This window comes from Penicillium pulvis, assembly GCF_028828015.1.
Source record: "Penicillium pulvis strain IBT 33274 chromosome Unknown contig_10_segment0_segment0, whole genome shotgun sequence".
NCBI classification, from domain to species: Eukaryota; Fungi; Ascomycota; class Eurotiomycetes; order Eurotiales; family Aspergillaceae; genus Penicillium; species Penicillium pulvis.
In genome coordinates this window covers 1,278,236-1,302,234 of record NW_026643071.1, presented here as the reverse complement: position 1 = coordinate 1,302,234, position 23,999 = coordinate 1,278,236, and the positions used below count along the sequence as shown (strand labels likewise).

The 23,999-nt window shown below is 48.1% G+C and overlaps 9 protein-coding genes across 9 annotated transcripts; 5 read left to right on the top strand and 4 right to left on the bottom strand.

The window, feature by feature from the left end:
• Nucleotides 1–623: 623 nt before the first annotated feature.
• On the top strand, nt 624–2,099 carry N7503_000522 (uncharacterized protein; the record flags this gene model as incomplete). The annotated part of the gene is made up of 5 exons (XM_057060083.1): nt 624–821; nt 873–1,127; nt 1,184–1,364; nt 1,411–2,006; nt 2,064–2,099. The coding sequence occupies 5 exons, from the start codon at nt 624–626 to the stop codon at nt 2,097–2,099; spliced, it is 1,266 nt and encodes a 421-aa protein (XP_056927006.1).
• A 505-nt stretch (nt 2,100–2,604) lies between these two features.
• N7503_000521 (beta-glucosidase) lies at nt 2,605–5,943 on the top strand (the record flags this gene model as incomplete). Its single annotated transcript, XM_057060082.1, has 3 exons — nt 2,605–3,249; nt 3,319–3,481; nt 3,539–5,943. 3 exons carry the CDS (start codon nt 2,605–2,607, stop codon nt 5,941–5,943), a joined length of 3,213 nt encoding a protein of 1,070 aa, XP_056927005.1.
• A 1,536-nt stretch (nt 5,944–7,479) lies between these two features.
• N7503_000520 (putative IgE-binding protein) lies at nt 7,480–8,196 on the top strand (the record flags this gene model as incomplete). The annotated part of the gene is made up of 2 exons (XM_057060081.1): nt 7,480–7,746; nt 7,810–8,196. 2 exons carry the CDS (start codon nt 7,480–7,482, stop codon nt 8,194–8,196), a joined length of 654 nt encoding a protein of 217 aa, XP_056927004.1.
• A 273-nt stretch (nt 8,197–8,469) lies between these two features.
• Nucleotides 8,470–9,906, bottom strand: N7503_000519 (Gfo/Idh/MocA family protein; the record flags this gene model as incomplete). Its single annotated transcript, XM_057060080.1, has 3 exons — nt 8,470–9,533; nt 9,599–9,732; nt 9,797–9,906. The coding sequence occupies 3 exons, from the start codon at nt 9,904–9,906 to the stop codon at nt 8,470–8,472; spliced, it is 1,308 nt and encodes a 435-aa protein (XP_056927003.1).
• A 1,278-nt stretch (nt 9,907–11,184) lies between these two features.
• Nucleotides 11,185–14,730, top strand: N7503_000518 (uncharacterized protein; the record flags this gene model as incomplete). The annotated part of the gene is made up of 1 exon (XM_057060079.1): nt 11,185–14,730. The coding sequence occupies one exon, from the start codon at nt 11,185–11,187 to the stop codon at nt 14,728–14,730; it is 3,546 nt and encodes a 1,181-aa protein (XP_056927002.1).
• Nucleotides 14,731–14,866: 136 nt separating this feature from the next.
• On the bottom strand, nt 14,867–16,726 carry N7503_000517 (uncharacterized protein; the record flags this gene model as incomplete). The annotated part of the gene is made up of 6 exons (XM_057060078.1): nt 14,867–15,870; nt 15,921–16,193; nt 16,246–16,276; nt 16,325–16,462; nt 16,522–16,552; nt 16,614–16,726. The coding sequence occupies 6 exons, from the start codon at nt 16,724–16,726 to the stop codon at nt 14,867–14,869; spliced, it is 1,590 nt and encodes a 529-aa protein (XP_056927001.1).
• A 659-nt stretch (nt 16,727–17,385) lies between these two features.
• N7503_000516 (uncharacterized protein) lies at nt 17,386–19,846 on the top strand (the record flags this gene model as incomplete). Its single annotated transcript, XM_057060077.1, has 20 exons — nt 17,386–17,474; nt 17,531–17,564; nt 17,630–17,699; nt 17,755–17,827; nt 17,875–17,903; nt 17,961–17,963; nt 18,014–18,078; nt 18,128–18,199; nt 18,253–18,367; nt 18,414–18,492; nt 18,540–18,574; nt 18,623–18,651; nt 18,705–18,737; nt 18,785–18,809; nt 18,858–19,059; nt 19,109–19,186; nt 19,236–19,364; nt 19,410–19,557; nt 19,610–19,688; nt 19,737–19,846. The coding sequence occupies 20 exons, from the start codon at nt 17,386–17,388 to the stop codon at nt 19,844–19,846; spliced, it is 1,497 nt and encodes a 498-aa protein (XP_056927000.1).
• A 905-nt stretch (nt 19,847–20,751) lies between these two features.
• Nucleotides 20,752–21,273, bottom strand: N7503_000515 (methyltransferase family protein; the record flags this gene model as incomplete). The annotated part of the gene is made up of 1 exon (XM_057060076.1): nt 20,752–21,273. One exon carries the CDS (start codon nt 21,271–21,273, stop codon nt 20,752–20,754), a length of 522 nt encoding a protein of 173 aa, XP_056926999.1.
• Nucleotides 21,274–21,877: 604 nt separating this feature from the next.
• On the bottom strand, nt 21,878–22,824 carry N7503_000514 (uncharacterized protein; the record flags this gene model as incomplete). The annotated part of the gene is made up of 3 exons (XM_057060075.1): nt 21,878–22,361; nt 22,419–22,696; nt 22,756–22,824. The coding sequence occupies 3 exons, from the start codon at nt 22,822–22,824 to the stop codon at nt 21,878–21,880; spliced, it is 831 nt and encodes a 276-aa protein (XP_056926998.1).
• Between the last annotated feature and the right edge of the window lie 1,175 nt (nt 22,825–23,999).

The window sequence follows — 23,999 nt, the reverse complement described above, 5'->3', positions numbered from 1 at the left end:
GATTCTTACGCTAGCATCCAAAAGTTATCAGCCGATATAGCCGTCTGGTCCAAGCCACCAATCGGCGCTACAAGCGAAATGAGGGTCATAGTCTAGAGCCACAAAGGCCAAGGACGGCACAACCGTCCTTGGCCGAAGGGCGAATATGCTTGGTAAAGCTTGTCCCGCCATGTTGTTGTCGCTTATGCGATTTATAGCCGGATAATCTGACGGATCCACATCTTGAACCAGTTAAGACGCTTTGGTATGGAACGTGCCAGGCACAATGGGCCCCACCTCATACCTCGTCCAATCGCATTTAAAGCAACCAACTTCCCATTCCCCACTTAATCGGTGCCCCATGCGAGCCTGCGCTTTTCGAGAACGCGGGATTCAGCCAGTCACTTGCTCGAGAGATGCAGCGTGCTGCATCATGCGGCCATTGTGGAGATACTTTTTTGACCGGCTTGTTTACCGTCGCACCGAAGAAAAAGAGCCCCGCGTGGGAAGTAATCTAGAAATATGTGATCTCCGACTGGTTATCGATATCTCCGCAGCGAGTATAAGATCGCGTGCGTTACCCAAAGATCATCTCTTTTTTTTCTTCTCCAGTGCACCATCGGTTGATAAGCATAAGAGACGCCATGTTCAACAAGCAGACTCTCGCCGCCTTCATTGGCGCCATGTCCTTGGCTTCGGCCAGGACTATCCCCGCCTCCGATGACATGCCCTCGTTGGCTGAGGTTGAGGCTGCCGCCGCTAAGGCTGTGCCTTACTCCCCTGTCTCCAATGTCAAGGGTCTGGCTTTCGACAAGTTCCACCAGATCTGGTTCGAGAACCAGGTTAGTTAATTTGATCAATTGTTAATGTTACTCTCTAACTCATTTAAAAAGGACTACAAAACCGTCTCCGAAGATGCCAACTTTGCTAAGATCGCAAAGGAGGGTATCCTCTTGACCAACTACTTTGCCACCACTCACCCTTCGCAGCCCAACTACGTTGCCTCGGCTGCTGGTGACAACTTTGGTATGGACAATGACGATTTCCACCAGATCCCCGCCAATGTGTCCACCATTGCCGATCTGTTCGACGTCAAGGGCATCTCTTGGGGTCAGTACCAGGAGGCTCTGCCTTACGCCGGTTACCAGGTTAGTCTTTTTTGATATCGGCCTCTATCTCTAGCTCCAATCTAATATCGAAACAGGGATACAACTTCTCTAACCAGAAGACCTATGCCAACGACTACATGCGCAAGCACGATCCTCTGATCATCTTCGAGTCTGTCACCAACGATGACACTCGTCCCCGTCAGATCAAGAACTTCAGCTCTTTCTACGATGACCTTGACAACCACCGCATCCCCCAGTACTCCTTCATCACCCCTAGTATGTTTCCAATACCTTCCCTCAAAACCAAAGCTAACAAATATAGACATGACCAACGACTGCCACGACACTGACATCGAGGTCGGCGGAGATTTCCTCGCCAGCTTCCTCCCCCCTCTCCTCAAGAACGAGTACTTCAGCAAGGACACTCTCATCCTCGTCACCTTCGACGAGACTGGCAACTACACCGAGGAGAACCGCGTGTACAGCATCCTCCTCGGCGGTGCCGTCCCCGAGCACCTTAAGGGAACCACCGATGACACCTTCTACACCCACTACTCCATCATTGCCTCCCTCAGCGCCAACTTCGGTCTCCCCTCCCTCGGCCGCTGGGATTGCGGTGCCAACATCCTCCAGCTCGTCGCTGATAAGACCGGTTTCGTTAACTGGGAGGTTGACCTCACTGCCGTTCCTAACCTCATGAACGAGACCTACCCCGGCCCCATGTCTGAGAACGAGTACTCTGACTACGAGCCTTTCTGGCCCATTCCCGAGACCGAGCGTGCTTGCAACGCTGGTCACGGTATTGTTGATGTTGTCAAGGAGACTTACAACCGTCGCCAGCCTTCTTACAACTACATCAGCCCTGTCCCCTATGACCTGCGCAGCAAGTACAACGTTGGTATTCCTTACTCGCGTACTGTAAGTGATCCCATGTCTTAATCTGGATGATTGAATGTCTGCTAACTCATTGAATAGGTCAACGGAAAGAAGGAGACTGGTATTACCAACTAAGTGGTTGAACATACTTAATCTTGACTGATGTATCCGATGATATAAAAGAGGGCTGTTTCTTTTCTTTTGCCCGCCCGGGCATTTATATAGCTCTATTGTGATGATAATTGTTAATATGTTGTGCAATACAAATCACCTGGCTGGTGTTTTTGAATATTTCTCAAACCATTCAACACCCGTATTTCAAGGGTATCCGTCTAAGATTTGATGCGCACATTACTATATAGTCATTGACAAGAATGAGCCTGGATCGCGTAATTTGGCGTTTGTCGTGCAGTCAGGTGACCGTGACTGAGTCCAGGCTTTGAATGATTATTTGGGTTCCCTGCAAGTCTCCTCCCCTGATCAAATCAATCAATCAATTGTTTTGTACGCCCAGTACTGTCTGGTTGTCTTCAGCCCCATGATGTATCCTACGCGTCACCGATAATTGAACCCTTCTCCACCGCCAAGACCCCTACGCGATAGCTTCAAACCACCCCACACCAAGCGCGGATCCTCAAACATGGCTCGAAAAGGGTACGAGTCGTTGGGACCCAACAATCCGAACGAACACGCGGCAACCGACTCAGACGATGAATTCCACAATGAACACACAAGCAAGCTGATCGAAGCCCGAGACGATGCCGCGGACACGCCCCTATCGAGCGATGACGAATACCCACTCGAGGACGAAGCCAACGTAAAGCTCCTCCCAATAAAAGCTGACGACGGATCCAAATTGAAATCGCGTCGCCCTCGACGAAATACAGCTACGAGGAACCGAAGGATATCTTCAAGTGACTCGGATGATGGGGCAGCCAATGACGACCCCCATGCTGTCGGGGAGCGGATCGAGCAGCTCCTGCAAAAGGACCAAAGGGAGAGGAACGCGTTATCGGAATCATTCAATCTGGATCTCGAGGATGGTGACTCTCTTCTTGCCTTGAGTGACGAGGATAATGAGTTATATGGGTTCCCAGCTGATAAACGACCCTACGCCGACGACGAGAACAGTAGAAATGCGACTTTCCGGTCCAAGATCCAGGCAGTCGTTCATAAGCGGCCTTGGTGGCAGATATGTGCTCTGCTTGCAATTGGCTTGGGGGTGATGTGGCTCTCAGCTGTTGGATTGAGGAGGTCGTTCAGTAAGAAAGTGGTGGCGGAATTTGTACGACCCTCCGTTTTGATCTTGACCGGCCTGAACGGCCTGCATTGTGGAATATGCTAATGATTCTAGGATTCTGTGCCTTGGTACCCTACTCCCCTCGGTGGTACAGATCCTGCGTGGCAGGAAAGCTACAGCAAGGCCCATGATCTTGTACAGCGGATGAGTATATTGGAGAAGGTTAATGTCACAACGGGCACGGGCTGGATGATGGGGCTATGTGTAGGAAACACTGGTAAATCTCAATGATTTGTTCATCGTGATATTTGATGCTAATTCATTCTTGTTCCAGGCCCTGCTACCCGTGTCAACTTCCCATCCCTTTGTCTACAAGATGGTCCCTTGGGCCTTCGATTTGCGGAAAACATCTCTGCGTTCCCAGCTGGTATCACAACTGGCGCAACATGGAATCGTGAGCTCATGCGAGCCCGAGGTGTTGCGCTCGGTCGGGAAGCTCGCTTGAAAGGAGTGAATGTGATTCTTGGTCCTTCCATGGGCGCATTGGGAATGAACCCCGCCGGCGGCCGTAACTGGGAGTCCTTTGGCTCGGACCCCGTCCTGCAGGGCGTTGCCGCGGCCGAGACCATTCGAGGTATTCAGCGCAACGGTGTGATGGCAACAGCCAAGCACTTTGTGCTTAATGAGCAAGAACATTTCCGTCAACCCTTTGAGTGGGGCATCCCGACGGCGATGTCATCTAATATTGATGATCGGGCATTGCACGAAGTATTCGTCTGGCCGTTCGCTGAAAGTGTTCGAGCGGACGTGGCGAGCGTGATGTGTTCATACCAGATGGTAAATAACAGTCACGCTTGTGAGAATAGTAAGCTTCTTAATGGCATTCTCAAGGATGAACTTGGATTCCAAGGGTTCGTTCAATCCGATTGGCTTGCTCAGCGGTCGGGTGTTCAAAGTGCTTTGAGTGGTCTTGACATGAGTATGCCAGGAGATGGTTTACATTGGCAAGATGGAGACTCACTGTGGGGTCCTCATCTGACTCGCGCAGCTTTGAATACTTCTGTTCCCATGGACCGGCTTAACGATATGGTTACTCGTATCGTGGCGGCTTACTATCACTTCCGTCAAGATACGTGGGAAGGCTCTCCAACGAATGACATCGTTGGTCCCAATTTCTCATCTTGGACTCATGAGAGGAATGGTAGCCTTCATCCCGGTAGCCCAGATGACCACACCATTGAGGTGGTTAACTATTTTGTCAATGCACAGGGGAAAGCACCCCATACGCACGGAAATGTGGCTCGCAAGGTAGCAGCAGAGGGGATTGTTTTGTTGAAAAACGTCGACGGCATTCTTCCACTTTCACGCAATGCATCTCGTTCCACTGGAAAGTACCGTGTCGGTATCTATGGGGAAGATGCGGGCCCTGGACAAGGCCCCAACTTCTGCGCCGACCGAGGCTGTAACCAGGGTACCTTGGCTTCTGGCTGGGGAAGCGGTGCCGTGAACTTCCCGTATCTTGTCAATCCTTGGGACGCTCTGAAGTCTGCTTGGTCATCGGAAACAGTAGATGCCCGGGCATATCTGACCAACAACGTGGCTGTGCAGGATCTGGTTGAACAAGATCTCTGCCTTGTTTTTGCCAACGCTGACGGAGGCGAAGGTTTCATCAAGATCGACGGCGTCAATGGAGACCGTAACGATCTTTTCCTGCAGCGAAATGGGACCGGTCTGATCGAGGGGGTGGCTCACCATTGCGGTGGTGGTCGCGGCAAAACCATTGTGGTGGTGCACTCCATCGGACCCGTAATCTTAGACCCCTGGATTGATCTTCCTGGCGTCGATGCCGTTCTGTATGCCAACCTGCCGGGCCAAGAAAGCGGAAATGCGCTAGCCGATGTTCTTTTCGGGGATGTTGACGCTAGCGGACGGCTACCATATACCATTGGCCGCTCATTGGAAGACTACGGACCTGGCGCGCAGATATTGTACGAGTCCAGTGAGCCCGTGCCGCAAGTATTCCTTACCCAGGGCCTCTATCTCGATTACCGGTACTTTGACAAGTTCAACGTCACTCCTCACTACGAGTTTGGCTTTGGTCTTTCCTACACTACCTTCGAGTTCGGATCACTCCAAATCGAGCAGTTGCAGGACAAGTCACGACTCCCTACAAAGCGTCTCAAGAACCAGATCGATCCTCCAAAGTATGAGAACGTGCCCGAAAGTCCTTCTTCATCTCTCTTCCCTTCGGACTTCAACATCCTCGGCAAATATATCTACCCCTACTTGAAGACTAGGGAAGGAACCAACGCCGGGAAATACCCCTATCCTGACGGATACAAAGACAAACAACATCCATCCGCTGCAGGAGGCGGCCCTGGCGGAAATCCTTCCCTCTACGAACCCATGCTGCAGCTCTCCGTCGAGCTCACAAACACAGGCTCCCGGCCCGGAAAGGAAGTCATCCAGATCTACGTCTCCTTCCCCGCCAACGTCGTCGAATCTCGCGGGTTTGGAAGAACCCCCGAACCAATCGAGTTCCCCGACCGTGTTCTCCGAAACTTTGAAAAGGTGTCACTAGAGCCTAACGAAAAGAGGGTTGTCAATATGACATTGACGCGGAAGGATCTCAGCTATTGGAGCGTCAGGCAACAGAACTGGGTACTTCCGACTGAGAATTCGTTCCGTATCTGGGCAGGGAGAAGCTCTCGGGATCTACCGTTGGTGGCTGAATTTTAGGTGCTTAGGCTCCCCTTTTCTTTGTGGATATTAGCGTTGTTCTTGTATTAATTCAACTGCCCAAGCGATAGATGATGTTTTGTTTATTATGGGCTATCCGGGATCCCGGGATATCATCGGTACCATTAGTACACAAAACATATACCGGATAATTTTTTCACGTTAGATGTGCGGGCCTACTGCGTACTCATGACAACATCGAAACCTTATCACCGGGTTTATTTGGACAAACCTTGCCCTGTCTAAAGGATAGTGGCTTGGACTAAGACACTGTTTTTATCTTTCAACTGCGCCTCAATTCTTAGCTCCACACGGCCATTTAGCCGGGGAAACATTCCGCAGCCTGTGGCGGTGCCGCACTCGCATTGACTCCTTTTCGGCTCCCCTGCGGAGTCCGCGGTCACAGGCAGATTACTTTTGATTGAGTCGAGACCGCGAAGGCTCCACCCCAGCGATTCATCATATCACAGAACATTCCACCCTATGACGAGAAGTTAATATGCATCCCGATGTGTGCCGCCACCAGATCATAACCACGCAATACACATCCCGCAATACATCCCGCAGTATAATACGGGGAGCTCCGTTGGCGATCGGGACCAGCATCGGATGTGATGTCAAAACCGTCTTCGCCGAGACACTGTGGGTCTTAATGGAGACATTCTGACCATTCATCGGGGACAGTTGCCTTGAACCACAGTATCGTCCAAGATATGGGTATTTACAATTTTTCTGGTCTGCGCCTTTATCGTGATTCTATATTTGCCACTGTACAGTACGGTAAGACAACCGTCGATCCCTTCTCCTAACTGCTGTGACACTATTTCCATGAAACAACTTTCCCGTCAGGGTCTTCGCTTTGATCGCTTGATCGAACCATCAAAAAAATCTCCGATGCGAAATTTTCCTCGCAATTGATGTCTAATCTAGTGAAATGATAAGATTTCAGCTTTCCATGTGTCGAATGGAAATACAGTATGGAGCTTGTCCCTGAGTGAGATGTTATCGCTGCCCAATCTTGCTCTACAACCTGCTAAACCCTGGTTGTGGCTGTCGATCACTTCATCTCAAAGTGGAGACCCTGCAGCATGTTTCAGGGCCCGTCAGTAATCATCCAATAGGAGTCCACGGTTCCTGATTATGGACCCTGAAATAGAGCCACAGTCCTCCAGGCAGGCAGTCACTAAGAAACGGCTATTGGTTTCCATGCCTGTAAGCTCGACGCTATTCCCAACAAGGACCCTGCCGATGGAGTTTCCTCTGGAGCTCGCGTCGAAGAAGCAGGTGCGCTAAGCTTAGCCCGTGCATAGATGTACATAGAATTCAATGGTACCGTGGCAGCCAAGTCAAAGCACTGCCGATCAGAAGACCCTAGACGGCACATGGAAAATTCTATGGATCCAGGATGAAGAATGATATCCATCCCGCATCCGAGCTGCATTTAAGACCTGCTTGATTCCTCCTCATTCCCTTTCCTCACTATCACAATTCCAATAATTACCAATTACACTCGCTATTTCTTCACACTCTTTCACAATGAAGATTTCCGCTCTGCTCTCCCTTGTCCCCCTCGTCGCTGCCCTCCCGGGCTCGCGCGTCGGCACCACTAAGGCTAAGGACGTCAACACTCCCTTCGGCGTCACTGCCGCCCGCTCCGGCTCTCCCATCCACTTCCTCCCCCTGACTGCCTCCGGCAGCCACTTCTTCCTCGGCGGCAAGAGCTCCACCTACTGCCCCAGCGAGGTCGTCCCCGGCTGCGCCGGCCGCACCAACGACACCATCATCTACGGCCAGTCCGCTCTTGTAAGCATATCTCCAAATCCCTCTCACTACCCCCAATGAGCAACCCAACTAACAGACATCCAGGATGTTGTCGTTCCCGGTGGCCAAAGCATCTACGTCGCTCCCTCCGGCGCTCTGAGCTTCACCACCCCCCACTCCGGCTACATCCCCGCCGGCTCGTCCCAGGGTCCTTTCGTGTACACCCCCGGTGCCTCCGGTAACCCTCTCGGTACCTGGACTTACTCCGGCCAGGGCGCTTCCGGCTTCATGGCTTGCCCCGTGCCTGCTTCTAACTCTGGCTCTGCTGCTGCCCGCCGTGCTGCTGCTGCTGCTCCTCCCACTTGGCAGGTGTATGCTGCTCAGCAGAATGCCACCGTCCCTACTGGTAACGTTACTGACTGCCTGGGCTTCGATGCTCTTGCTGTTGGCATGAACGTTACTTCTAACAGCCTTGCCTGGGAGTACATCTAAACGCGTTGTTCACTTTTAATTGAGTCGGTTCCCGGTTTGAAAGAGCTGGATTGTTTATATTACGTCTTGGTCTTGGGATCAAACAGATACGTGACTGATGAATAGAATGTATATTTCGGTATTTTATAGCTTTTCACGAATTGGTGTTGCTACTTTCATTACTATACTATACAACACCCGTTGAAATGCGAAATACTTGTCCACACCGAGTGCATCCTCACTTCGATTTGATTTTGTACGTAGATGTACGTAGATGTACATAATCTATGACCATCATAGTTGAAACTCACTAGTTGGCCTTGCCTTCATCCCAGCCTTCTTATAAACCAAGTCAATAGCCTCCATCTGTTTAATACTGTCCTCCCCATCAACCCAAACGCCACTTCCCGAGCGTCCTTTGACCCTATTCACGAACTCTTCAAGCTGATAAAAATATGTCGACCACCACTCCTTCCCACCCCCACTCGTCCCAGCTCTTTTGTCCCCAGTAGGCCATGTATATGCATTCAGATTTCGTGCATCCTTCCACGTCCTCAAAACTTCACTTCCCCTGCGCACAGAATAAGTATCCTCGACATCAATGCGATGATAAATACTCGGCATAAGATGATTCCAAATCACAACCTTCCTCTTCACGAAACAGCTTCGCCCACCCCCCTCCTCGCCTGCATCAACCTCAACTTCCTTCTCATCACATTCAACCTCACACTTCGGCCACGCAATACTAGGAAGGTTTCCCGACAAAAACCCCGGAAGAACAGGCCACCCGCCCGCAAACCTTAAATCGGCATTCATCCTCCCAACAGCCCCACTGCTAGTCACATAAGTAGCCCTCATAGCCTCATCAACCTGCTCTTTAAATGGAAGCCCGGGAAACGAAACTTGTCTTCCCTCCGCAGAAAGCGATTCCTCGGTCGGTTCTTCTTTCAGAACCTGCCTCAGTAGATTCATCGGGTATGTCCCGAAGTCCATCATACACCCACCAGAAAGCTCATACTGCCATCTTATATCGGTCGCGCCGAACGCATATTTCGGGAAATACTGTTCCGCAGATACAGATTTAATTTTACCTGCTTGCGGCGCTTTGTGAACTAGATCCAAGAATGTTTGCCACGCAGGGTGGAAGCGGTAGTGGAATGCTTCTAGAAGAACTGGGGCACCGGGCTTTGTAGCCAGTGGATGTGTGAATAGAGCCCTGGCTTCTGTGGCATTTGAGCAGCTGGGCTTTTCTAAGAGAACGTGCTTCTTTGCTGCTAGGGATCGAAGCGCCCATTCGTAGTGTGTGCTGTCTGGGAGAGCAATGTAGATCGCGTCTATGCTTGGGTCGTCGAGAAGGTCTTGGATTTGTTAGATTTTTGGGGACTTTTTGTTTGAATTTGGTATGGAGAAATGTGTAGTTTACCTTCATATGTGGAGTGCACGATTGGAATGTTATGTTTTTTGGCATACTTCTCGGCTCGATCCCGGTCTCGTGCTGCGACTGCTGCTATGATTACTTCCGAGTGAGAAGCGGCAGGAGCGATCAGTGCAACTGGACTAAAGGGTTGTCAATACTAATACTTGCTTCGATAGCGTGGGAAGACTGATAATTGAAACTTACGCGATGTTCGATGCTCCGAGGAGTCCAAAGCGAATGGCGTCATCCTTTTTGGTGCTTGCGGGTGGATTTATGAATCCGTACCAGATGCGATATACTACGTCGAAGACCATATTTCTTGATATAGTTTTACAGGCTTGTGGTGAATGGTTGGTGAGCGCGTTGGTGTCTGATCTGCGGACAGATGTGTTTCCCGAGTGAAAGCTGAGTGACCTAATGATGACGATATCCGGACTTTCCGCTTTCCTGCCCTAAGTTGACAGCATTACTCTCGAGCTTTATAAAAAAAGAAGAACATTGTGAAATGGGTTGGATATTGAATTTGGTGCACTTTTTCCTTGAATGAGTCGCCCACGATTTTCGTGACTGAACAATGTCCGATTGAGGTAGGTCTCGCGAAGTCATGTCTTATTCAAACGATCTCTATAGGAACAGTAAACACATACTTGGCGCCACATATATTAGTCCTTTGGAAGCTAATCGCCAAAACTTTGGGCCTCGGTCACATCAAGAAAGTGTAGCCAGCTGAGTAATTTACGTTAGTCAAATTATTCAGCTTGATCATCTTGTCAAGGTTTCGGGCCGTGGCGAAGACTTTTAAATTTAATTTATATCATTTTCAAAAAGAAAGATCTGATAGCCTTGCTTTTGGGAAGTCAGGGCCAGACCATATCCAATTCCATCGTCGCTAGATCCAGTAATCAAAACCGCTTTGATTTCCATGTTTGCGGGTATTTTGGGTGTAAGGATGCTTGGGGGGTGTTATTTTGCGATGTCAAGGGGAAGAGTGAGAAGGGGAAAGAGGATGAAATTTGCGCATTTTAGTTTACCCACTCCACTGACGGACATGAGCTAAGCCTCTTTGATAGGTAATGCGGAGTGCAAAGGGCGCTTTATCGTAGGGGCCATTTATCTTCTTGATCCTTGTCGACCGATCCCTGTCTTTACAGCAGACTGGTCAACAACCTTGCCAACAACCAGGGTTGCCATACCCGCAGATAGCCTCACAAAGCCACTACCGATGATTGCCTACTGACACTTCGCTGTTTCTATTATTTATATGCCTAATGAGAGCAATTCCAGCGATTGAAGAAATTCGACATGGCTCCTGTCACAATTCCAATCGCTATTTCAGAAAGTCTGCATCGATCTGACACTAGGTTATATATTCAATGACAGTATTGACTATCTTCATCCATTTAGGTATGAGACCTCTCGGCATAAGCAAATAGTCGCCGCCTCGTATAGTATTCGTTGGTGGGGCATGATTGGCTCTGTAGACGCCCGAATCGAGTCAAGCGTTTTCCAGCCCCTCACCACTTTCAGCTCCGAGACATCCGTGATAAAGTCACAGAGACACTTGACGGGCTTTTCATGTATATGGGCTTACGATGACAGAACCAAAAGCTCTTGCGTGTACAGATTACTCGTTGGCATGGATCTGTGCGTTACCACTGGAGTTGGCAGCGGCACAAGCGATGTTGGAGGAGACGCATCCCAGTCTCACATCCACCGCTATCACCAACATCACGTACACGCTTGGCAAAATCGCGGGTCATAATATCGTTATAGCCTGTTTGCCATCCGGCGTATATGGCACAATTTCGGCCACCTCGGTCGTGTCACAAATCCAATCCATCTTCCCGAATGTTCGCTACGGGGTCATGGTAGGCATTGGAGGCGGGGTGCCGAGTGAAACTGCCGATATTCGACTGGGCGATGTTGTCGTGAGCAAGCCAAGTGGAAGGTTAGGTGGTGTCGTACACTATGACTTAGGGAAGACCGTTAGCGGTGGACATTTTGAACACACTGGCATGCTAAATCAGCCACCGACCATCCTTTTGACAGCTGTTTCCAAAATTCAGGCAAGGGATATGATGAGAAAAGATGAGCGAATCTTGGAAGAGGTGTCAAAAGTATTTAGGCTGCATCCGGATATGGAGGCTAAGTTTTCACGACCTTTCAAAGAAGACTGTCTCTTTCCTTCGACATATTCTCATTTGGAGTCACAGAATTCCTGTGTCAGCTGTGATTTCAAGCAGAAGGTTGAGCGCGAAGTGCGAGTATCAAAAGAGCCTCAGATACATTATGGACTTATCGCATCCGGCAACCGCGTGATCAAAGACGGCGGTGAACGAGACAAACTTGCACAGGATTTTGGTGCTCTTTGTTTTGAAATGGAAGCAGCCGGTATCATGAATCACCTCCCCTGTCTTGTGGTTCGTGGCATTTGTGATTATTGCGACTCTCACAAAAATAAAGAGTGGCAGGAATTTGCAGCTCTAGTCGCAGCGATACACACAAAGGACCTCCTCTCCATGATAGCGGTGGCCACATGTCAACCCGACGAAAGCCAAAAGCGCCGTGCGTGGACGGTACCTTTTGATCGGAATCCACGATTCTTGGGCCGGAATGACGAAATCCGTCAGCTCAAACAACAGATTCTTTCCAAGGACCATGTCAGAAAAGCTGCGATTTCAGGATTGGGAGGCATGGGTAAGACTCATATTGCACTTGAACTGGCCTATCAGGTTCGCGAAGATTCTACACTCTCCATTCTCTGGATACCGGCAACTAGCATCGAAGCTGTTGAGCAAGCGTTCATGAGCATCAATGAGCTGTTGGGTTTACCAAGTGGACCCACCATCGATGTGAAGTCCCAAGTGAAAACATATCTCAGCTCTCAAGAAGTCGATCCATGGCTACTGATCATCGATAATGCTGATGATGCGGATATGTGGATGTCCTCGCATACCGTACCTGCACTCAAAAATTTTCTTCCCCAGTGCCACAAAGGTTTCATCCTGTTCACATCACGAAATCAACAACTGGCAATCAGATTAGCTGGGCCTAACATCATCGAACTGTCGGAATTGAGTGGTGCGACCGCACTTGATCTATTGAAAGAATTACTTGTCCACAAAGATCAGATAGAGGATTCAAAATCAGCCACTGTATTAGTACAACAGCTCTGTGGCTTGCCCTTGGCTCTGATTCAAGCAGCAGGCTTCATCAACGAGAACTGTGTCTCTCTAGAGGCGTATCTTACCCTACTTTGCGAACAAGAAGACACAATGATCGACTTGCTCAGCGAAGACTTCGAGGATAGCTATCGGTACACAGAAAGCAAGAACCCGGTAGCAGTCACCTGGATGATCTCTTTCCAACAAGTAAAAAGGTTAAGTGATCTGGCAGCGGATATCCTATCATTCATCGCTTGCATTGATCATCGAGACATACCTTTATCTCTTCTTCCACCCAGACAATCAAAGCTGGAGGAGCACAAGGCCTTAGGAATACTTAAAGCCTACTCATTCGTTACAGCGCAAACTAACGACGAATTCATCAGCATGCACCGACTTGTCCATTTAGCTACAAAGAACTGGCTCAGGAATGGATGTTTGCTGCAAGAGTGGACGGGGAAAGTCGGTGAACGTTTCAACACAGTCTTTCCATCAAATGACCCGATAAATCGATTCAGATGGCGAGCGTACTTACCCCATGCTCAACTTTGGCTTCAAGGAAAAGAGTCTCAACTGGATGTAGACATCAAAGAGAATCTCGCCCAAAGTGTTGGGAAGTGCCTTAGCGCCGATGGAAGGGAAGATGAAGCAGAAACCATGTTTCTGAAAGTCTTGGAAACAAGAGGCGAGCGACTCGCCTTAACTGATGAAAGACTCCTCGCTACTTTGGCTTGCATGGCATCAACATATTCTATGCAGGGCCGGTTAACTGAAGCTGAAGAGGTTCTGCTCGAGGTGGTGGCGATAAATAAGAAGGTGCAAGGGCTTGACCATTGTTTCACACTGACTAGTATGAGCGACCTCGCGCTCATATATAGAGATCAGGGACGATTGAAGGAGAGCGAAGAGCTTGGGCTACAAGTGATGGAGACAAGAAAGAAGATTCTAGGTATTGAACATCTGGACACGTTAACGAGCATGGGCAATATCACAGCAATATATTACCATCATGGGCGTTTGAAGGAGAGCGAGGAGCTTGAGCTACAAATATTGGAGGCAAGAACAAGATTGCAGGGCATTGACCATCCTAAAACACTGCTTAGCATGAGCAACCTTGCGATGATTTATTGGGTTCAGGGAAAATTGGAGGAGGGCGAAAAATTTGGGATGCAATCAGCGGACGCAACACAGAGGGTCCTAGGCGTTGATCATCCTGAAACACTGAGAACCATGAGCAATCTCGCGCTCATATACAAGGATCAGGGACGATTCAAGGAAAGCGAGGAGCTAGAATTACAAGTAATGGAGGCAAGAAAAAGTTTGCTAGGCGTTGAGCATCCTGACACACTTACGAGCATGGGCAATCTCATGTTAGTTTACGCGGAGCAGGGACGCTTAAAAGAGAGCGGGGATATTGGTCTTAAATTGATGAAGGCAAGACAGAAGCAGTTGGGTATGGAACACTTAACCACACTGACAAGCATGAGCAACCTCGCCTTGGTGCTTGGGAGACATGGGCGATTAAAGGAGGCCGAAGAGCTTTTGAAGTACACCCTGGAGACAAGAAAAAAGGTCCTCGGTACCAATCATCTCTCCACGCTGACCAGTATGTCAAATCTGGCCTGGAACTGGATATATCAAGACCGCCTAGTAGAGGCTATCGCCATTCTTGATTTGTGTGGTCGGAAACAAGAACAATACCTTGGAAAGACCCACCCCTATACAATCGACACCATGGCAATGCTACAGTCCTTGCAAGAGGCTGCTGTCCGCAATCCTGTTCTTGAAAAGTATGAGGAAAAGCCAGTTACATCTACGTGGATGGGCCTAGCTAGCCCCAATAGCTACCCATTCCGACCTCAAGGCAGCTCAAAGCTTTCAAGACTGCACGAGTTGGGCAGCTTGCATCCCTTGCTCTCCTTACTCAGCGCCCCTGGTCAACAAGTGAGGGATAACGATGATGATATTGAGTGAGAAAGAACTCCTGTTTGGTGATAAGCTATAGCTGTTTCATTCAGCAGTGTTGAGATATTCGGCCCAAATCATCTTATTCGACAAAGAAGTTGAAGGCGATAAGAATTACTCTCTATGCATTTCAGGTAGTAATCTCTTAAGTACTGGAGTAAAAACTACTAACCGACCACCCGTCAAAAACACTATAATCCGCCAACGGCGAAGATCCATAAAGCGTCTCATAATGACGAAGATTCCCACAAGCCTCACTCGTATCAGTTATATTCGCACACTCATCCTGCAAAAGCGCAGCAATCTGCTCTCCGGCATTCCTTCCCTCAAACCAAGCGCCATGCAGGAATCCAAAGTACTGCGCACTCGTAGCCTCTCCCGCGAACCAGAGACGGTTGAGGTTGGCACGGAAATTCTCATGCATCTCCAGCGTGGTAGATGGCGGCCAGTTGGAGTAACTACCGTATGCCCAGGGTGTAGTACTCCAGCGCGGGTACATGAATGCCGTTGGCTCGGGGATGGTGATGTCGGGATACATCTCGCGCAGAACCTTCATGACTTCTTCTTTGGTTTGCTCATCTGTCTGTCGCTCCACGCGGTAGGCTTGTTCGTGGACGAGTGTGACGAAGATGATGTTTGAGTCCTGGATGAAGCCTGGTGCTGAGAGGGACTGCCAGACGGGGTAGGAGCCGCGGGTTGTTGGGGAGGCGTATAGGAAATATTGGGTGTCCTCAGGCCAGAAGGTCTCGTTGAATTGGAGGAAGATCTTTGTGTAGGTTCCCATGCTGAATTTTTCGATCGAGGTCTTCTTCCAGTCCGGCAGATTTGGGGTAAAGGAGACAGTTTCGCTTTGGAGAACACCAAGTGAGAAGGTGCAGACTGCGTAGGCGGCTGAGACGCAGCTGCCGTCGTCTTTGTAGATTGTGACGCCATCGTCAGAGTAGCTGATCTTGGTCACCTTGGAGTTGAGGTGGACACGTGGATCGTTCTCCTTTAGGAAGGTTGAAGCCTCGCCCGTAATGATGCGGTTGAAGCCCCGCTGGTCCCAGACGTAGTTGTTCTCATCGCTGAATTGATTGAAGGTGAGGTTGCTACCGGCAACGCCGAAGACTAGAGAGCTCTGCTCGGGAGAGTAGGCATCCTCCCAGTCTGCGGGGTTAGTCAGAACGTGAAAATATTGTATCGGCAGACAGACTTACCCCATTCCCACCACTCCACAGCCTGCGCAGTCATATCATCACGTTTGGGCTTCCAGTCGGCCAAGGAAAGACCAGAGCGGACAGTCATATCCTGGTAATTCTCCTTCAAGATAGTACCAGCAAGATCGGAAGCTGTCTCAAACTTTGTTTCATATTCATCCAGGAGGGCGGAGAAGTCTGTATAGCCAGTCTCGTTGTAGGTGAGAATTGAGCTGTAATTTGAGTAGGTGTTATTTAACCCCCACTTCTTTGCAAGCGTCCATATTGGGTTCTCTGGGAGTGAAGTCAGTATAAATGCATTTGGCTCAAAGTATTATTAACGCACCTGGACCACCGGGGGATCCCAGTCCTTGCACCTGTTGCTGTTAGTACAGTTCCCAGAGCCTTAGAACGGTATGCCTTACCCAGTTTGCACCCAACTCCACCGTGTACGGATCCCCGTTTTTGTCCTTGCCAAAGGTTGTGTGGTGGACACGTCCTCCAAGCTTATCTTGATACTCGATGATAACGAAATCATTTATGGAAGAGTTGGATAGAGCTTGCTATGAATTTTGGATCAGTATATCTTCAACAATTACAACTTTCAAAGTGGGTAGCTTACTGCTGCAGCAACACCAGCCATTCCACCACCACTAATACGTGTCAGTGAAAGTAAAAAGCTACGACATAACGCAGCTTGATGAAATGACTTACAGAATCGCGACCGTTGTTTTGGTACATTGCGCACCATGATCTCGAGCGGCCGATACAGCTGCACTGCACGTTTGGGCGGCTAGTGCCGCAACTAAAATTCGTTTGGAATGCATCCTCAAACTGTGAAAGAAAAAAAGGAAATAAAAGCAGAGTCAAGGAAGATACAGCGACCGGAGTCTTCGAAGCACTTATATTGCCGGCGATACCAATAACCTCGGGATGTGAAAGCAATATTTATAATTGTTAATTGTAAGACAATTTTCCCATAATCGTAAACCAAGAAACAACATGTCCATCCGATATCTCTCACGATCGACGTAATCACTGTGCAGGGATCCTAGTTTTGGGGAAGACGCCACGATGCCGCTAATGCAACCACGCAAATTTGGGTAAGTCCATGCGGCTACTGACCAAACAGGGAGGACAAGCCGGGCCGCTGCCGAACGTAATTGATAAACTTAATTCAATGTCCAAGTCCAAGACAAGAGCAGCTGATAAGACCATTCTTGTTCGGTTCTTTGGGTCCACAGCGTGTCTCCACCTTGTATCTTAATTCGCCGTGATTGGTGCGCCCCTGATTACTGATCTTTTCCCCGCAATCCTAGGCCGCTGCAACCCTGTCGGAGAGATCCGCATGTACTTGACATAGTTATGCTGCATGGTAGCGGATGTGTGAGATACTTAGACTGCATTCCTGCCGAGGTTGCGTTGCCTTTTCGTTGCTTTGATTCATTCCAGCGTATTTTATCTATCTTGCTGTGGTTTTGTGAATATGAATAAAGAAGAACCGATACAGGATGATGATGCGCAGTTGGCTGCTATGGGCCATAGGCCTGAGTTGAAGCGACAATTTTCGACATGGTGAGATCAGCATGTGGACTGAGAATCAAAATGCCCAAATACTAATCATATTATAGGGCGATGTTGGGGCTGGCTTTTGCTGTCCTGAATGTGAGTCATACTGTCCTGTACTCTGCACAGAAAGCAATCTCTCCAGAATTTAACACATACTTTAGTCATGGACTGCTCTATCGGCGAGCTTATCAATCAGCCTCACATCTGGTGGTAGCACAAGCGTCATATGGGGTATGTGAATTTGATCCAATGGCACCGGGTGGGGATTTCGGATAACACTCCATAGGTCTCGTCACTGCGGGGTTCTGCAATCTATGTATCGCAACTTCACTCGCCGAGTTTCTATCTGCTTACCCAACGTATGTATCATTTTCATGGCCTAAATTCAATTACTCATTTCTCATAGGGCTGGTGGACAATATCATTGGGTTGCAGGTAAGTTCATGTGTTGGTTCATAACATAACAACAAAGGTATACTAATACAATCATAGTCAGTACGTCTACCACGATGGCCCTTGTTTTTGGCAGATTCTAATCATGTTAGTTTCCTGGCCTAAATGGGTTCCTATCCTCTCCTGGATCACGGGTTGGATCAATGTCGCCGGATGGGTAAGCTCTACATAATGCGTTTCAATTCAGGTGAATAATGAGTTTATAGGTTGCCCTTGTTGCTACAAACTCCCTGCTTTCAAGTCAATTGATTGTAGGAGTAATTTCGGCTATGCATCCGGTATAATTCTAAGAATCATGATTCATATTAGTCTTACTAACAGAAATATCTAGAATTATGAGTCTACTCGCTGGCAACAGTTCCTCATATATATCGGTCTGACCCTCGGTGCTTTTATAATCAACGCGTTCATGAACTCCATCTTACCTGTCATTTACCGCGGTGCTTGTATGGGTCAATTGTCTCCTTTGGTTTCGTGGCTAATATGAGACAGTTGCTTGGTCTATCGGTGGATTCGCGATTGTATCCATCACAGTCTTGGCCTGTGCCTCACCCGACTATAATACTGCCTAGTAGGTCAAAGATTGTGGCATGCTTGAATCACTACTAATTTTCAAAGCTTCGTGTTTTGCAACTTCGTCAATAAAACAGGATGTGAGTATCCAATCGAGGCCACGAGAATAATTGTACTGATGTGAACAGGGCCTGATGGTGTTGCTTGGCTGCTTGGCGTATGTTCTACTCGGTGGGACATCCAAGCAAGATGGCTAACAAATATTTATAGCTCCTTCAAGGAGGGCTCGGTGTGACCGCATTTGTAGGTTCATTTTTTGATAATATAGAATTTGAAGCTGACATAATTAGGATGCGGTTGTCCACATGATTGAAGGTATGACCATCTGAGTCAGTGGTTTTTTGACACGTCTAATTTTAGCAGAGGTACCAAATCCATCCGTTGAAGGCCCAAAGATCATGGTGACATGTGTCGGAATTGGCACTGTAACGGGCTGCATCTTTTTGATTGTCCTGCTATTTGTCGCCGGCAACATGGAGCAGGTTACCACTTCGGCAGCCGGACCTCTTCTGCAGATATTGATTGATGCAACCAAGAACAAAGCCGGTGCAATTTGCCTTCTGATGTACATTGACCCCTTCCCTTGGTTGAATACCAGCTAATAGCTGAACTAGGCTACCCCTCATCTGCCTGATTCTTGCTATCCTCAGTGTCATGACTACCAGTAGCCGAATGATTTTCGCTTTTGCTCGGTAAGATGTCCATCGAAGCCATCCTTCAAACTACGGCTGACAACTATAGTGATGGCGGTCTACCCGCCTCCAAGTTCTTTGCCAAGGTTCACCCGACTCTTCAGTTGCCTCTCAACGCCCTGATTTTGACAGTGGTCGTGGTTATTTGCTTTGGATGTATATTCCTCGGTTCTTCCAGGTAGGAATCTTCTCCCAATGAATGAAAAACCGGCTAACCAATCAGTGCATTCAACGCTATCATCTCCGCATCTGTCGTGGCACTTGATCTGTCATATGGCATTCCCATCCTCATCAACTGCCTACAGGGACGGAATGCTCTACCTGAGAGAAAGTGGAAGCTACCCCGTGCCGTGGGATGGTTTACCGACATTGTAAGATGCTAAAAGCTGAATTAGATCAATTCATCTAGCTGACTTATACTAGGTCTCCCTATCATATATCGCTCTGACTACTGTGCTGTTTGTCTTTCCTCCGTCCAGCACTGTCACGGGCAGCAGCATGAGTAAGTGGGTTACACCCCCAAACGAAAATTTACTAACGTGAAGATCAGATTACTGCATAGCTGCATTTGCAGTCATTATCATTATATCTGCCTTCCAGTGGATTGTCGATGGACGAAAGAACTATACTGGTCCTCGCATTGACCTGGGCGTCGAGTAAATGGAGAATATGCTTGTCTAGGGAACAGATCCACCGACACATGGGTATCAGTATCGAGGCGTCATGTAGCTAGCTTTGCAGTATGTCAGATGATGCCTCATTTCTGGAGCCTTAATGCCTGGTTTTGTAGATCCTGCTGATTCATCCGGTTCAATCACACACGTTCTCGACAACCTTGAAATTTACCCCTTTGAAGCTTTTAATATTTATTTTGCATTTGCCATTTTCGAATGTAAGCTCGTCGGTGTATATTTCGCTCGGTGCTTTGGTTTTGAAGTATCAATATTTGGAAGTCATGTGTTGCATGTTCCGACATTGTGCGCAAAATATATGTTTGAAGCAGATTAGTCTTCACCATTTTCTCCATTTTTTATGTCTACTACAAGTTTGGCCCAAAGCGCAAAATTTTCATCATTTGGGACGTAATTAATATATATTCAGCGTCATTTTACCCATAAATAAGGTCACTTGACGATTCTACTGTGCTTGCAGGTAGTAAAACTGGGCTAAAAGTGTAGGATGAGAGGAAAAGATGCCGTATTGAGCTCCCTTTTTCGGAAGTTGGACCCCCGCTTTGGGAAAATCGAACCCTCTTCTTTGTATTAAACATCCCACGGTCGCATCTCTACCTTTGCCTGTACAATAGTCAAATAACATGTTTATGAGTAATGAAATAGAAGAATCTATGTGAATACCTTCAGTTATAGATAACTGAAGTATTTAAAGTGAAGATGATACATAAAATGATAATTATAGTCATGATTGTTCCGCACATCATCGGTAGGTATCTTACCACAATATAACCAAAAATACTGCACGCTTTTCACTCATGATGCTTACTTGACACATTATGAAGACTCAAAAAGCCATCGATCGGCAACATGCATAAAACCTGCAGGACCAAATCAAAGAATCCCAGGAATAACTCTCTTGGTCTTAGCATGCCATTCTTCCCACTCGTTCCCAAATTTGCGGTTTAGCATGTCTTCTTCATCCCTCACTCGCAAAGCCAAGAGAAACACCTGAAAGCTCACAGCAGTAGAAATGATGGGAATACCCCACCCATCAAGTATTGCCAGCGTAGACTCTGGAATCCAACACGCAAACAGACCATCCCAACGAACAAACAACATGAATGTCGCCACATTAATAAGCGTCAACCCCGAGTAGCTTGGGTGCTGAATCCAGCGATAGATACCAGAGGTAACAAGTCGGTCCGGCGGCGCAAGATGAAAGGTAAATAACCGACCCAAGCCACCGTACGCCATGATGCGGACTGTAGCACCGATATAGATCATCGCTAAAGCAAGGGTGGTGGTTGGGCTCCATTCGAAGATTGCGGGGTTGAGGTTCCTCGTGTTCGGACACACCTGCGCCATGTACTCGGGCGCATAAACCGGTAAAACAGTTATCAAAGTGTGGTACATGATGCAGGATATGGATGCATAGCGCATGGCAGTGATTCGACTCCCTGCGCCCAACAAGCTCCCTATTTGATCTTTGATTTGCCGATCCTTTTGCGGGGTTGAGGGGTTTGGTGGCGTGGCGCATATGTTAAACAGGTACGCGGCCAGCATCAATGCGGCGCCTAGCAGCGCTGTACTTAGCTGAGCCATGGTTGATTCGTCTTCAATGGAATATATGAGCTCACTATCACGGTCGGCCCCGCGAGAGTGTCGGGATGAGGGGAAGCTGACTGTATTTAAATTAATGTGGTGTCACTGCGGTAACTCCCGGTTGGGGTGGAGACGTCTGATGACATCCGAGGCAGTTGTCTTGTCAATGATAGGGGCTTGGATTATGGTTGTCCGTGAAAAGCGTAGCTGCAATATACTATTGAGAGGATATGAAGCTTTCATACTCTTCCTCGATACTAATTTGACCATATGATCGAATTTGAACGCATAAGTGTCGTGACTAAAGTAGTCTAAGTCGAGCAATTGAATTCAGTGTTTAGAATACCAGATGATCATTATTGGATATTGCATGATCAGTCAATGCTAGTAAAATCTGGGTAACCAACTTCCAACCTTAAAAGAGAGCAAAGACAAGTAGAACTACAGAAGCCAGTGTGGTCCAAATATGTACATCCTTAGCAATAGCCGTACCTGTTTGAGTACTATCCGCACCGGTCTGTGTCGAGGTACTAGTTTGGCCTTGAGTGCCCGTAGACGTAGCCGTAGCTGTAGTAGCGGCAACAACATGATCCGTCGAGACAGCGGTAACAATATGCGGGATGGTCCCGAATGTCCAAGTAAAGGTAGCTCCACTAACCGGTGTGGTCAAAGAACCGGTGTTATAAAGCGTCCCGGTTCCATTCTTCGGTAAACCACCCAGCTTGTAGAATGTTGTAGTTCCACCCGCATCTTCAGCACCGAAGCCAAGATCACCAGCGCAATCATATGCATCAAGGTAATCGCCACATGTGGGCCAATCGTTCTGTCCAATGAATCCGTTGTACCAACCATCGACATCAAGGAGGGAAGGCTTCGTGTTCGGGCAGGTATCCCAGATCCTGTTTTCAAGACGTTAGTAGTGTGATGGTAGTGAAGCGGAGGTGGACTCAACATACGTAGATAAAATAGCACTTTCTGCACAGCAAATACAAGCCTGACCGTAATCGTTGACAGCATCAACAGAAGACATCTGGTCAAGATTGGTCATGTTATTTGTGCACGTCGTCATCTGATCCACAATCAATAGTTCTTTCTTATCCATCTTGCCTATGTTGCAGGAGCATCCGGAGGCAGCATCGTCGGGCGGAGGCCAGAACGGGAATTGATCCATGTCTGGCAATGCACATAGATTGAGGACGTCTTCGATTGTTCGTTGGTATTCGCACGAGTAGACCTACGATCAATTAGCATATGCGTATATACACATCCGAATATAAGGAAGGAGATTCGAACCTGATTCCAGCAGCTTGACGCAATGCAATCAATCTGATTCACCGCCTGAACGCACGAGCAAGCGTTCATACAATCAGTCCCCAAATTGGGACATTGCGATTGCATACACGTCGTATCCCCATTGCAATACTTATAACAGTCCGCATCACCCCCAGCGCAGTTGTTGTTGATGCAGCTGCTCAAGCTAGTGTCTGCTTTATCATAACACTTTGAAAGCCCCTTTGGATCTGCACATATGGACGTATCATCGAAGTAACCGACTGAATCCGCAGCTACCGAGCCGGCGGATACCAGCAAAGAAAGCACCAATTTGGACGTTAGAGACATCGTCACACAGAGCAGACTAATTGAAGAAAACACATGCGCCACCCGGGAGGGAGTGGTAAAACGTATTAAAGGGTCCATGGCTTAGGGCTATGCCTGCTCGGGACTAGCCGAAGGGTTCAATACTGCATTGCTAGTGCTTACCCTGTCTCTATCCGGTCGAATGGGAGGAGCTGTCCTGCCGTGGCTGGATCTTGGCACTTGGCGATCTTACTTCTCCGGGGAAATCCGGTTTGTACCTTGGAGCGCGATGGAGCGCGATAATTGAACACTCCATTTCTATATCCTGTATGGTGCAGTACCTGTAATTCAGAAAAACCACTATCTCAAGTATTAAAGTACTTTGCATCACCTCGTTGAATCCACGTCAATATACGAGATAACGCTTCATTAGAGTCATAATATAAGTAGTTCAAGGTAACTTAACGGGTGTCACTCTTTGATCACCTTCAAATTCTAGTGCAGTCTATAGGATAATGTAATCAAGTAGGTACTTGGGTATGTACTCAATAATATTACTCTCTGAATCTTGAATACTACGCTACTTTGAATGCGGTTAGTGAGGGTGTTCAACTAATTCAAAGGTGTTCAATTAGAAAGCTCCTGTACCTTCGTTTAGTTTTCCCTGATTGGGCTTACCGAGAATTGCCAAGGTGGATAAAGCAAGCATGGTCTTGGCGGGCGCCTTCCAAGATTGCGGTCTTGTTCGTTGACGGATGTCGGCCGAGAATCGGCGTTTGCGATGCGGCTCTGATGTTTGTGGGGCTGGCATGGGACAAGGAACATGAATCATTAGCTACGTATTACGGACGAAAACTGATTCAATGCATTGGATACGATTTGGCTTGAAGGTTATATCAAATAACATCTCTGAAGATTAGTAGCTCTTCGGATTGACACCCGTCTGAAGTTATAAGTGC